Source organism: Physeter macrocephalus, chromosome 19, assembly GCF_002837175.3.
Source record: "Physeter macrocephalus isolate SW-GA chromosome 19, ASM283717v5, whole genome shotgun sequence".
Taxonomy (NCBI): Eukaryota; Metazoa; Chordata; class Mammalia; order Artiodactyla; family Physeteridae; genus Physeter; species Physeter macrocephalus.
This window is the reverse complement of record NC_041232.1, coordinates 60,390,765-60,404,311: the sequence shown is the minus strand read 5'-3', so window position 1 is coordinate 60,404,311 and position 13,547 is coordinate 60,390,765. Positions and strand designations below refer to the sequence as shown.

Sequence of the window (13,547 nt, the reverse complement as noted above, 5' to 3'; positions counted from 1 at the left end):
TATTACTCAGCCATAAAAAGAAACAAAATTGAGTTATTTGTAGTGAGGTGGATGAACCTAGAGTCTGTCATACAGAGTAAAGTAAGTCAGAAAGAGAAAAACAAATATCGTATGCTAGCACATATATATGGAATCTAAAAAAAAAATGGTTCTGAAGAGCATAGGGGCAGGACATGAATAAAGACGTAGGCATAGAGAATGGACTTGAGGACACAGGGAGGGGGAAGGGTAAGCTGGGACGAAGTGAGAGAGTGGCATGGACATATATACACTACCAAATGTAAAATAGATAGCTAGTGGGAAGCAGCCACATAGCACAGGGAGATCAGCTCAACTTGAGGACACGGGGAGGGGGAAGGGTAAGCTGGGACGAAGTGAGAGAGTGGCATGGACATATATACACTACCAAATGTAAAATAGATAGCTAGTGGGAAGCAGCCGCATAGCACAGGGAGATCAGCTTGGTGCTTTGTGACCACCTAGAGGGGTGGGATAGGGAGGGTGAGAGGGAGTCACAAGAGGGAGGAGATATGGGAATATATGTATACATATAGCTGATTCACTTTGTTATACAGCAGAAACTAACACACCATTGTAAAGCAATTATACTCCAATAAAGATGTTAAAAAAAAAACCACAACTGCTGGTCATAACCCATTGAATTAATTTATGGTTTACAAATGGGTCATGACCCACAGTTTGAAAATCACAAGTCCAAACAGAACTCAAAAGCTAAGGTCTCACTTTTAAAATGTTTCACAGAAATATATAGGTAAGAGGAGAAAATATATGCAAATTAAAAATTATTAAATATTTGTACTACATTTCTGGTATTTGGTCATTTTTCTGCAGGAGCTTCATAGCAAAAGAAACCAGTCCCATGTTCCCTGATTTGGGGGAAGAATCTGCTGGCATCAGGTCAGAGTGTCAGATACATCTGCCCTGTGTGTGGGGTCTTGAGGCCCCTCAGCAAGTGGCCTGCCTGGCTTTGGGCCTCCTTTCATGGTAGTGTGCTTGCTAGAAGGAGGCTGCTCCACTGAGGGCATGTGTTTTGTTCCAGTTTAACTCATGAGAGGAAGTCCTCTTCAGGTTCAGGGGTCCAGGCTTTCTTTTTGCTCTCATAGATGCGGGGTGCCTGTGGGACCTGGGACTCAGCCTGGGCCGTAGTCCAATACTGCTGAAACGGCCTCCTCAGGTCTTGAGCATTATTTTACTGAGCTGCCGTAAATTTCGTGTGGAACCCTGGCATATTTGGCATTCATTATGGACTAGAGGAAAAACACACACAAACACAGGGGTGAAGATAACAGCAGTCTGCCATGTAGTATTTATTATTTTGTTCCTGAAGTGTCATCATATACATTTATAACATTTTTATGATATGTGGCTAATGTGGTAGTTTTAGGACCGCCCCCCGCCCCGCCTCCCGCCACACCCCCAAAGTGTTGAAGTCTCACCGTGGACCTCTGGAATTTCTGGCAGCTCAAGCTGCCCTGGGCAGCAAGGGGAAGGGAGAGATACTGCATTTCCCAGGGTCCTCCCTCCCCCACTCTCTCCAGATGGAACTAGGACTGTGCCCCTCCATGCCATGTTTAACTTCCATTATGGAAACTAGGAAGCATTCTTTTCCTTGGTTGTACCAGATGGGTTGCAGTAAAGCCATCTACACTCGTTTGAGGATGGACAGAACAATCACACAGTGCAAGGAGTAGTGTGACACGCTGCTCTGGAGCGGGCAGGAATGATGCCTTTTTTGCATCTGTATTGCTGATCCGGGGGCTGTGTCTCAGTGTGTGCTCTGTAGCTGACCAGTCCCCAATAAGTCCTGGATGACTTACTATAACACAGCAAGTAAGTAACAAAACAGAGTAACAAACAACCTATCAGTCAATTGTAAATTTGCCTAGTTTACTGTCTATCAGTGACGACACAGATGATGACAACGACAGCCAACCTCTGAACAGCTACGCAGTAGCAGCCACATATTGAGCACTTGCTGTGTGCCGTGCTAGGAGCTGTGTCTCACAATATTTGTTATCTTTATTGATCTTTATTACAGTAATGCTAAGGTTTACACGTCCCTTTGAAATAGTCTCCTTTGACACACACCAACTGCATAAGGTATTATTATTTCCATTTTCTTTGCATGAAAATGTAGCTTTTATTTATTTTTTTAAGATTTTTTTTTGAAAATGTAGCTTTTAAAATGAGATTGGAGAAGTAATTTACCACGGGAACCTAAGAAGAATCCAGAACAGCTCCAGAGACATCGCATCTCACACAGACTCTGTGTTGATGACTCATCAACTGTGGGCAGAGAGCAGGTGACCTTCCAGGAGGCAGGGCTTGTTCCCAACATGGAGATTTCTCTCCCTCCCTTTTCTCTCTGTTTCATATTCTCATTCATCATACCCACTCTACCTGTCCAGGCGGACAGGTTTATTAATGAGCGTGCTTCGGATGTCTCTGCCTCCACATCTTTACTCCATTATTTCCCCACCTGGAATGTGCTCCTTTTTCTGCGACTCCTAGGTGAATTCTCCCCATCCTTCAAAGTCCAGGTCAAATTTCCTTCTCTTCCTCTTTTTCCTTTTTTTTTTTCTTTAAAGGAAGCATTCTACGCAGTGCTCCAGCCTGAGGTCATCCACTGGTTAACAATTAAATTGAGCCTATCTTATCACTGGTAGCCCAAGGCCTTGGACTCTCCTGCCCCTAAGAACCCTAGGTGAGGCCAGGCATTACATACTGAGCTCCTGATATGAGCAGTAGATAAATATAAAAATGAGGATAATTTTGGCCACCCAGAGGGTGGCCAAGTGTGACTAAAAGAGATTATGTTAAGAGCTGCCATTTACTGAAGGCTTGCTAGTTATAAGCTAACATCTAATTTGCATATATTATCTCATTCAATTCTCAAAATAACCCTGTACGGCAAGTTTTATCATCCTTATTTTACAAGTGAAGAAACTGAGGTTCAGAGAGGTTATGTAACTTACCTAAAATCAGACAGGTAATCAGGGATAGATCTGGTTTCAAACCTAAGAAAGTTGGCCTCTGGAATCTGTGCTGTTAATCACTTCAGCATACTGAGTACAGTACCTGGTACACAATAAGTGGTGGGTAAATGGTACCCATTACTAATATTGTTATATTAAGCCTAGAAGTTAGGTAGGGAATATATAATCAGCTCCATTTTACAGATGAGAAAACTGAGGTTCAGTGGGAGTTTATATGACTTGTCCAAGATTATGAAAGCAGTTTAGTAGAGCCAGGACTTCTATTAATCCCATGTCTAACGGTTTTTCTACTTTATTTAGTGGTCTCCTTAGAACACTAGGTATATTCTTTGAAAGGAGGTTTCTCCAGGAACTTGGTGGTCAGATCAGCCCTCTTAACTGTGTGTTGCAACATGATCCTGAGTAGGGAGGAGGGAAGTGTGCTTGTGGGACCCCTTTATGTCTGGAATTAGCAGCTATAACTATGGACTGGGGGATCCCCAGCCCCAGTGCTTTGGGACTCTGGGCTCTTTCCACAAACTCCTGTACTTCCATTGTTCTTTTTTAGGGAGAAGTCAACCTATCCTGGTTACAGCTCTCCTTCTGGGATCCTCATTGTGGGTCAGCTGTCTCTCAGGATGGGCTTAAGAATGACAGATTGCCAGGTAGGAGTGACCGATTCCCTTAGACATTAGCACCTTGTGGTCAAGTTGCAGCCAAACCATTATGTGCTATATGAGTTTCCTAGGGCTGCCGTAGCAAATTGCCACAAACCGGGTGGCTTAAGACAACAGAAATTTATTCTCTCATAGTTCTCAAGGCCAGAAGTCCAAAATCAAGATCTGCAGGATCATGCTCTCATGAAGGCTTTAGGAGAGAGTCTGTTCTATGTTTTCTTTTTTGCTTTTTTTAAAAAAATATTTATTTATTTATTTGGTCGTGCCGGGTCTTAGTTGCAGCAGGCAGGCTCCTTCGTTGCAGCTCACCATCTCCTTAGTTGCGGCACGTGGGCTCCTTAGTTGCAGCAGACGGGATCCTTTAGTTGCAGCACGCGGGCTCCTTAGTTGTGGCATGCGAACTCTTGGTTGCAGCATGCATGTGGGATCTAGTTCCCTGGCCAGGGATGGAACCCGGGACCCCTGCATTGTGAGCGTGGAGTCTTAACCACTGTGCCACCAGGGAAGTCCCTGTTCTATGTCATTTTCTTAGCTTCTAGTTTTGCTGGCAATCCTTGGTGTTCCTTGGTTTGCAGCCTCTGACTCCAATCTCTTCTTCTATCGTCACATGGCATTCTTCTCCTGTGTCTTCCTGTCATCTTCATATTGGATTAAGGGTCCATCCTAATTCAGCGTAACCTCAACTAATTATATCTACAATAACCCAATTTCCAAATAAAGTCATATTCTGAGATACTGGCGTTTAGGACTTTAGTATATTTAAGGGCCTTGTGGGCGGACACAATTCAACCCATAACATGTACCCAACAGAATGGGCTGGAAGCCGAGACCTAGAAGGGAAGTAGAGACTGGGATGGAAGGTGAGTACCTAAGTCTTCAAATCCAGGCTTCCTCAGTAGCCAGCGGTGATATAAATCAAGACCTTTCTCATTGTCAGTTTCCTCCTCTATAAAATGGAGTGGTTATATTAGGTGTTTTGTAAGATTCCCTCTGGATCTAACAATGTGGTTCTTCTCAAGGAATTTATAATTCAGTCTTGGTACTGTGATTGGTATATATGGTAAAAATTTATTAAAGTGTCAAGTTTTAAAGCAGAATGATTTCCTCTGCTTTGGGGCTGCTAGGAACACTGGGTTGAGGGTCATCCTTAGGTTTCTTTCAAGGTTTATGGAAAAGGCCAAATCTGACAATATTTGCAGTGGGTCAGTGAAGGGGAAATGGCACATGGATTATTCCTGGTCTGGGAGTTTGAACAGGGAGGAGAAAAAGTGAGCTGGAGTTTTCAAGGAGGGCTTGTGAGGAAAGTGTAGCCAACTGGGTGCTTACAGTGGTATTCCCTCTTCTGTTACCTGTACTACTTTGTACATTTTCATTATGGCCCTGTTACATGGGCCTCATATTCAAATGAAAGTATTGGTTTACATTCCCCATCCCTCACCCATGAGCTCCTCTAGGCAGGCCTCCTATTTCAGTCACCTCTGTGTTCTCCTAATGTGATGCCTGGCACATAGTGGATGTTCAATAATGACAAATTGATGAGCAGATAACAGGGAAAATTTGGATAGGTGGTAGAACAGTGATCTAGGTTAAAACCTACTTATTCAGGGGTGATTTTTGCCAAGTCCTAGTGATTCCTTCATTGGCTACAGGCCCCTGGACTTCACTGCTTCCCATTTGCTGAGGAAACACCCTCTTAATCTTGTGGTTGTTCCCCTGATTTCATGAGGAGGAGGTTGTAGTTTCGCCTTTATCAGAACTCCTTCTTTTCTCCAAAGAGCACACCATTGTGCCTGCTGGAACTCATTAAGTCATCCTTCAGTATCCATAGGGGATTGGTTCCAGGAACCCCAAGATCCACAGATGCTCAAGTCCTGTATAAAATGGCTTACTGGACTTCCCTGGTGGTCCAGTGGGTAAGACTCCACGCTCCCAGTGCAGGGGGCCCGGGTTCGATCCCTGGTCAGGGAACTAAGATCCCACATACCGCAACTAAGCCCACGCACCACAACTGCTGAGCCCATGCACTCTAGAGCTCGCATACCACAACTAGAGAAGCCCGTGCACCACAACTAGAGAAGCCCGTGCGCTGCAACTAGAGAAGCCCACACACTGCAACTAGAGAAGCCCACACACCACAATGAAGAGCCCGTGCATTGCAAGGAAGACCCAGCACAGCCAAAATAAATTAATTAATGAAAAAAAAATGGCGTACTATTTGCATGTAACCTACGCATATCCTCCTGTATACTTTAAATCATCTCTAGGTTACTTATAATACCTAATACAATGTAAATACTATGCAGATAGTTGCCAGCACAGGCAAATTCAAGTTTTGCTTTTTGGAACTTTCTGGAATTTTTTCCCCCAAATATTTTTCATCCCCATTTGGTTGAATCGGTGGATGTGGAATCTGCAGTTGCAGAACCCGAGGTTGTGGAGGGCTGACTGTACTTGTCAGATTCTAGGACTCTCCATGAGGATCAGGTGCTACCTGTGGTGAGTTCAGATTCATGGTGCCTTAGTGTTAGAAGAAAGGGATTGAGTAAATTCTGTTCCCAGAAACCACAAAAGATTATCAAGAAATCTTAATGGATATCATTCTGAAAGGTTAAAATACATGTACAGGGGCTTCCCTGGTGGCACAGTGGTTGAGAGTCCGCCTGCCGTTGCAGGGGACGCAGGTTCGTGCCCCGGTCCGGGAAGATCCCACATGCCGCGGAGCGGCTAGGCCCGTGAGCCATGGCCGCTGAGCCTGCGCGTCCGGAACCTGTGCTCCGCAACGGGAGAGGCCACGACAGTGGGAAGCCCGTGTAACGCAAAAAATAAAATAAAATAAAATAAAATAATAAAATACATGTACATTATACATATATATTTTAAAGAAAATAGCCTTAGTTTCTTTTTACGTGTAAAAATAATAAATGTTCATTGTAGAGTATCATAATTTTTATATAGGTATGGTGAACAGAGATTCTGAAAGGTAGAAATAGTTTCTAGGGAGTTAAAATGCATCCTTTTTTACAACTAGAGTCAGTTTCAGGTGTGTTTCACTTTACATTATCAGGAGTGGGCAAAAAGTTTAGAAATAGAATCCAAGAGTAGAGGCCCAAGAAAACACAGGATTCTTGCTCAAGCTGTGGTAGTGAGGGGAAGGTAATGTATGAGATCAGAAGGGCATAAAAGAGAATTCACGCGCATGGTTTCAGAGCAAGCAGATAGGGTTGCCCACAGTACCAGGAGCAAGATGAACCCAAATGACGCAACAGCCATGCAAATTACCTCGGCCAAAAAAAAGGAGGGAGAGAAGAAAGGAGAGAGGGAGGAAGGAAGATATGAAGTCAAAAAGAGCAAAAGAACCAGGGCCCCAAACTCAAGAACAGATAGACAAAGCCACTCCAAAATCTGGGTAACTGATCCCAAGTAGAAAATTTACCAAAAGGGAATAATAAAAGTATTCAGAGAGAGAATCCGGGAAAAATTTCATGGAATGTAGAAGAACTAAATAGATCTGAAGGGCACACACTATAAATCAGGAAACATTGATACACAGTAATCAATATTGATTACGATTATTTAAGAATCAACATTAACATTCATCCTGGTTAAGTTATTTAGTTAAAGAAAGAATACTTCAAGTATCTAGGAAAGAAATGAGCCAAGTTTTTGAAGTAGGAATGAGCAGCAGGGAATCAGGATGGCCTTGAGTTTCTCTTCAATGACAGAAGCCAATGGAACAAGTTCAGCAGAGTTCTGAGGGAAAGTTTAAGAACATTTCATTACACCAGCGAGGTTGTCATTCAGATATAAAGGCCACACCGTCATCAAAAAGTCTACAGATAATAAATGTTGGAGAGGGTGTGGAGAAAAGGGAACCCTCCTACACTGTTGGTAAGGATGTAAATTGGTGCAGCCACTGTGGAGAACAGTATGGGGGTTCCTCAAAAAACTAAAAATTGAGTTACCATATGATCCAGCTGTCCCATTCTGGGGCATATATCTGGAAGAGACGAAAACTCTAATTTGAAAAGATACATGCACCCCAGGGTTCATTGCAGCACTATTTACAATAGCCAAGACATGGAAGCAATCTAAATGTCCATCAACAGATGAATGGATAAAGAACCTGTGGTACATATATACAATGGAACACTACTCAGTCGTAGAAAAGAATGAAATAATGCCATTTGTGGCAACATGGATCAACCTAGAGATTATCATACTAAGTGAAGTAAGACAGAGAAAGACAAATATCCTATGATAACACAGGTGGAATCTAGAAAAGATAAAAATAAACTTATTTACAAAACAGAAACAGACTCACAGACATAGAAAACAAACTTACGGTTACCAAAGGAGAAAGGTGGAGGGAGGATAAATTAGGTGTGTGAGGTTAACAGATACACACTACTATATATAAAATAGATAAACAACAAGTACCTACTGTATAGCACCGGGAACTATATTCGATATCTTGTAATAACCTGTAATGGAAAAGAATCTGAAAAATAACATATATAGATATATGTATATGCATAACTGAATGACTTTGCTGTACGCCTGAAAGTAACACAGCCTGGTAAATCAACTATACTTCAATAAAAAGTAAAAAATAATAATTTCAAATATGAAGGCCACAGGTAAATGGTTTCAAATATGAAAGAACTCAGGAAATACTGATGCCCTCCCTTCTGAGCCATTTTGGCAAAAGATCACAAAGTGATGAAATTCAGCCAAAAGATCACAAAGTGAAGAAATGAACCAAAATACAAATCTTAGGGATAGAAAAGCTATGGTAATAGGACTGGTGGTGAGCATCACATCTATTTTAATAAATAGTTAAGACTAAACAACTGGGGGAATTATGATTGGAGAACAGCGTGTGTTATAGACACAAATGAAGTAAAAATAATGTAAACATTATCAAGGAGGAGGTGGAGGTACGATAGTGCTAATCATCTCATCCTTTCACGGGCGGGCTGTCAAACATCTGAAACTGTCTAAAACTGAAATAGGTCATTAAAATATTTTAATGTCTCAAGCCCCTTAATTATTTTCATAAACTCCTTTTTAGCTTTAGAAGGATATTTTAGGAATTAATTTTTCCTGTGGCAAAAAACCAATTATTTGAAATTTAGCAATTCCTTCAGCTTCCTTTCAGTTTTCTTTTCTTCTGTGAAATTTAAATAAAATCAGGCTGAATACTTTATTTTTAAATAGCATGTAGAATATAGTCTCATTCTTTTAAAATTACTAATGCCTGTCTGTCCATCCTTCCTGCCTGCTTATCTGCATAAAGAAATGTCCATTACAATCATCACCTGGTGTTAATACTAATTATTTTTAGTTGGTGGAATTTTGGACAGTTTGTTGCTTTCTTCTATGTATTTTTCTTTTTCCTTATTTTTGAATAATGAGCATGTATCATTTTAATAAAATGGATAAGATCATTATTTAGAAAGGACAGATGAGAGTGGGAGAAACTTTGTAACATGTAAGAATAAGTATTGGTATTCATAATAAAGAACTTCTACAAAATAATAGGAAAAAGGCAATACACTCAGTTAAAAAATTGGGATGATATGAGTAGGTAACTCATAGAAGAATATATACAAATATCCAATAAATATATAAAATGCATAATCACACTAGAAATCAAGGAAAAGCAAATTAAAATGAGAGTTTTTTTTAACCTCTGTCACTAAAGACTGGTGATAATTAAAAAGGAATTATAATATCCAGTGTGGGGGAGGGTTTCTGGGAATGGGACTCTTACACACTTTTGGTGGGAATATAAATTGAGAAGGCTTTTTTGGAGGGCGATTTGGCACTGTTTTCCAAAATTTAAAACACATATTCCTCTGATCTAGTAAACCCACTTTCTCAGAAGTCCTAGCCTAGAGAAACATTCTCAGAGATGCCCATGAATATCTGTCTGAGGATGTTCATTTAGCTTTTTTGGGCAGTAGTGAAAAAACAAGTAGGGTGACCCTGAACTGTGGAAAACTCCATATTATGAACATGGTGGTTACCATGTACTGATATGGAAAGATCTATACGATGTATTTATTACTAGGTGAAAAACAGAACAGCAAATAATAGAATGATCTCAATTATGTAACCATAAAAAGTTGTGTATTTGTGAGATATAGGTATGTAAATGCAGAGAAGGGACTGGAAAGGTACATACCAAGCTTAGCAGTGGCTCCCTCTGGGGAGAGGAGTGGGATTGGGGTATAGCGTGAAGGGGGACTTTTTGTGTTTTATTCCATATGACTTTGTGTTTTGTGAATCTTTTGCAGTGAGAATGTATTCATAATATACTTTTTTTTTTAAATTTGAAGATAGTGGGATAGATGAGCTTAAAGGCCCATGACCTGATAGTATGGTTTAGATAAAGCTGGGGTTGGGACACAAAGTGGAGATGGTGACAAAGGGCCATGAGGCTGGGGGAAGGGGGGAAGTGGGGGATGTTCTGTGCTTTAGACAGACCTGTGCCACACCGAGTAACAAGCAGATGTTCTTGTGAGACATGCCAACTGCAGGGTTTATATTCTGAAATTCCCCTCTCTTTGGTATGGTTTAGCTGTGTATTTGAATTGACTATGAATGAGGAACTCTATAGGTTGGTTAAAGGATACTCTTAGAGAAGACGGGAGGGGTGGGCCTTAGGATTGCAGCATTTCATGGAAATATCTTTTACTCCACTTAAAAAAGATATATTTTATATCTATATAGATTTATATAGATTATTTATATAAATTATGGATCATAGTTTTGAAAATTATTCTGTAATGTGCTAGCCAGTATTGGTCAAGGGGCCATGCTTGGTTTGGCTTTAATATTCAAGCTAGAGACTTTTTGCTGGAGAAGAACACCTTAGAGATGAAGGCCACTGTTATTTTACAGTTCTTCCCAGTTCTGTAGAGGGGAGTTTCACATTTTAGAGAATTGTGTCATATCTGAGCTTCTACTGTCAAGGATACAGTTTTGCCTTCAAGGGAAGTGCCATGTGTCTGAAATAAGAATCAGCCCTGAGAAGGACTCATAACCCTCTTTTATGTTCCTTTTAGGGCATCAATTGAAGAGAAATATGGCAAAGATCTGCTCAGCCTCTCTAGGAAGAAGCCATGTGGACAGTCTGAGACCAAGTAGGTGCCACATTTCTTTCTGGTTTCTAGGTTGGCTGATACCACTCAGGAGCCCCCATCACTTCAGCAGGCAGAGCTGGCCAATAGGGTGAAGTGTGTTGGTGAAAAAAATTTTTAATTTTTTTTAAATTTCCAGTTGTGAAAAATATATAGAAAAATAGAAAGAAAGCTAAAATGAATTATGAAGCCATAACCCATTATTAATATTTTCTAAATTTTCCTTGCAGACCTTTCCTATGTATACTTTTTATAGGTAGAATTATACATAATTTTATGCTAGAAGTTTAATAGAGAGGGTATTCTTGTTTTATTTATATGTATATATATATGTGTGTATGTGTGTGTGTGTATATAAAACACACCCATAGTTTGTGATAGCTACAAGAGACTCTCTTTGCACTATTTCATAGTTCTCACCACCAGTGTGAGATTTCTTTACCACAATTAATTATTCTTCCATCATTCATTGAATACTCTGAGGATACAGAGATGGCCAGACATGGTGCCTACTTTAGTTTTGATTTTTCTTTTGGTTTTTTTTTTTTTTTGCGGTACGCGGGCCTCTCACTGTTGTGGCCTCTCCCGTTGCGGAGCACAGGCTCCGGACGCGCAGACTCAGCGGCCATGGCTCACGGGCCTAGCCGCTCCGCGGCATGTGGGATCTTCCCGGACCAGGGCACGAACCCGTGTCCCCTGCATCGGCAGGTGGACTCGCAACCACTGCGCCACCAGGGAAGCCCGGTGCCTACTTTAGGAACACAATCCCTCGTATACAGGGCTGGCTTCACGGGCAGTCATATAGGATCGCACACAGATAGGCTTCATAATTGGTTTAATGCTCTTTGCTGTCACTATTTGAAATTCTTAGTGATTTATAAACAAGGGGTCCTACATTTTCATTTTGCAGTGGGCCTCACAAATTATGTAGCCAGTCCTACTCACATGGAAGTTTCTAAATTCCTTCTCTAACATAGCACACTGAGGGAGACTTGGGGGAAATTGTTTAGGCAGACCTTTGAAGATCTCTACAGATGTAATCACACCTCATGCTGACATGCACACTGCTTTGGCTGTGCTGTAGACAGCTGCAGAGACACCCTGAGGTCTGTGTCCCCTCAGAGGTAGTACTGGGAGCAGACAAGACATTGCCCTTCCCCTTCTCTTCTCTTGATCCTAAGACACACACACACACACACACACACACACACACACACACACACACACACACACACACTCATCCCAGACTACAAAGTACTGGATTATTGAGGAGGAGGAAAACATTGGGAGATATTTAAAATATTAACAGTTACATAAACCTTAAAAACTTGTTACCCTCAGACATAGGACATTAGTACAGGGAGAATTTGTTTGTTGATTATATTCTATATATTTCTGATGTTTTAAATGAAAAAATTTTAAATGCACTGAAAAGTAAAAAGACAAACGTAATGAATGGCTGTGAATCCATCACCCAGATTTAACAATTATTCATACTTGTCATATTTTCTTAATGTAGTTTTTTGGTGAATTTAATCCTGGAGTCAGCTATTTTTCCAAATATTTCTCCAGGTTTTCCTTTCATGATTAATCATATTTAGAGATGAAACTCTGAGTTCTAGTGTTGGTCATTGTCACAGAGATGTCACTGTTTCTAGGCTCTTTCAGGGGACAGATTTTAAAAGCCTGAGTTCATATTGATATTTCCAATTCTAATTAACTTTACAGTTCACTTAACTTCTTTCATTTTATATTTATTTCCTCTTGCACTGAAAAATCTTGGTTCCTGACAATATTAGCAGAATTATTTGCTTTATTTGACAATATATAGTAAAACGTTTCAAAATAATAATATTAATACTGCTACTAACAATAAAACTTCTGAATGAAACTTAACATTGCTTTGCAGTTGTTTTTGCAGTTCTTCTTGACCTTATATCCCACTAAGAACACTGTATTCTAAGGTCATATAAAATACTATTTTCTCTGTGTGATTATGTAAACAGTTTTATGTATAGTTAAGTTTGTTTGTTTTAAATTTTAAGGATTATTTTCTTTTCCTGCTTGGTTTAGTTTCTTTTTTGAATATGTAAAACATTTCTGTGTTCGAGGTCAGAAAGCATACATAGCATTAGGTAGGTTTCACTGTCATTCAAGGAAAGTTTAGATACTTTCAAGGAAGATTACTGGGTCAGTTGATCCAAAAACTTGTTTATTCATAAAGAAGCATAAGCCATTTGGGAAGATATCCAAAAAAATTTTAGGTGATGTGATGGAAAATAGCCATATTCTCTCACATAGTACATCTTGAAAAATATATTTGGCAGAATGAGTCTGATCCAAAGTGATATTTCTTGCACATTTGACTTAAGCTTGGTAAATTCATTAAGAGACTATAGCACCATTAGTGTATAAGAATGCCAGAGATTTCTGTGCATTAATTTTGTATCCTGCTACTTTACCAAATTCATTGATTAGCTCTAGTAGTTTTCTGGTAGCATCCTTAGGATTCTCTATGTATAGTATCATGTCATCTGCAAACAGTGACAGCTTTACTTCTTCTTTTCCGATTTGGATTCCTTTTATTTCTTTTTCTTCTCTGATTGCTGTGGCTAGAACTTCCAAAACTAAGTTGAATAAGAGTGGTGAGAGTGGGCAACCTTGTCTTGTTCCTGATCTTAGAGGAAATGGTTTCAGTTTTTCACCATTGAGAACAATGCTGGCTGTAG

At 40.2% G+C, this 13,547-nt stretch overlaps 1 protein-coding gene across 1 annotated transcript in view; it reads left to right on the top strand.

Moving 5' to 3' along the window:
* PSTPIP2 (proline-serine-threonine phosphatase interacting protein 2) overlaps window positions 1-13,547 on the top strand; it is a 91,723-nt gene that overhangs the window by 51,505 nt on the left and 26,671 nt on the right. The window contains exon 3 of the mRNA XM_028480193.2: window positions 10,744-10,821. Coding sequence (XP_028335994.1) covers window positions 10,744-10,821 — 78 coding nt within the window. The remainder of the gene's footprint in view (window positions 1-10,743; window positions 10,822-13,547) is intronic.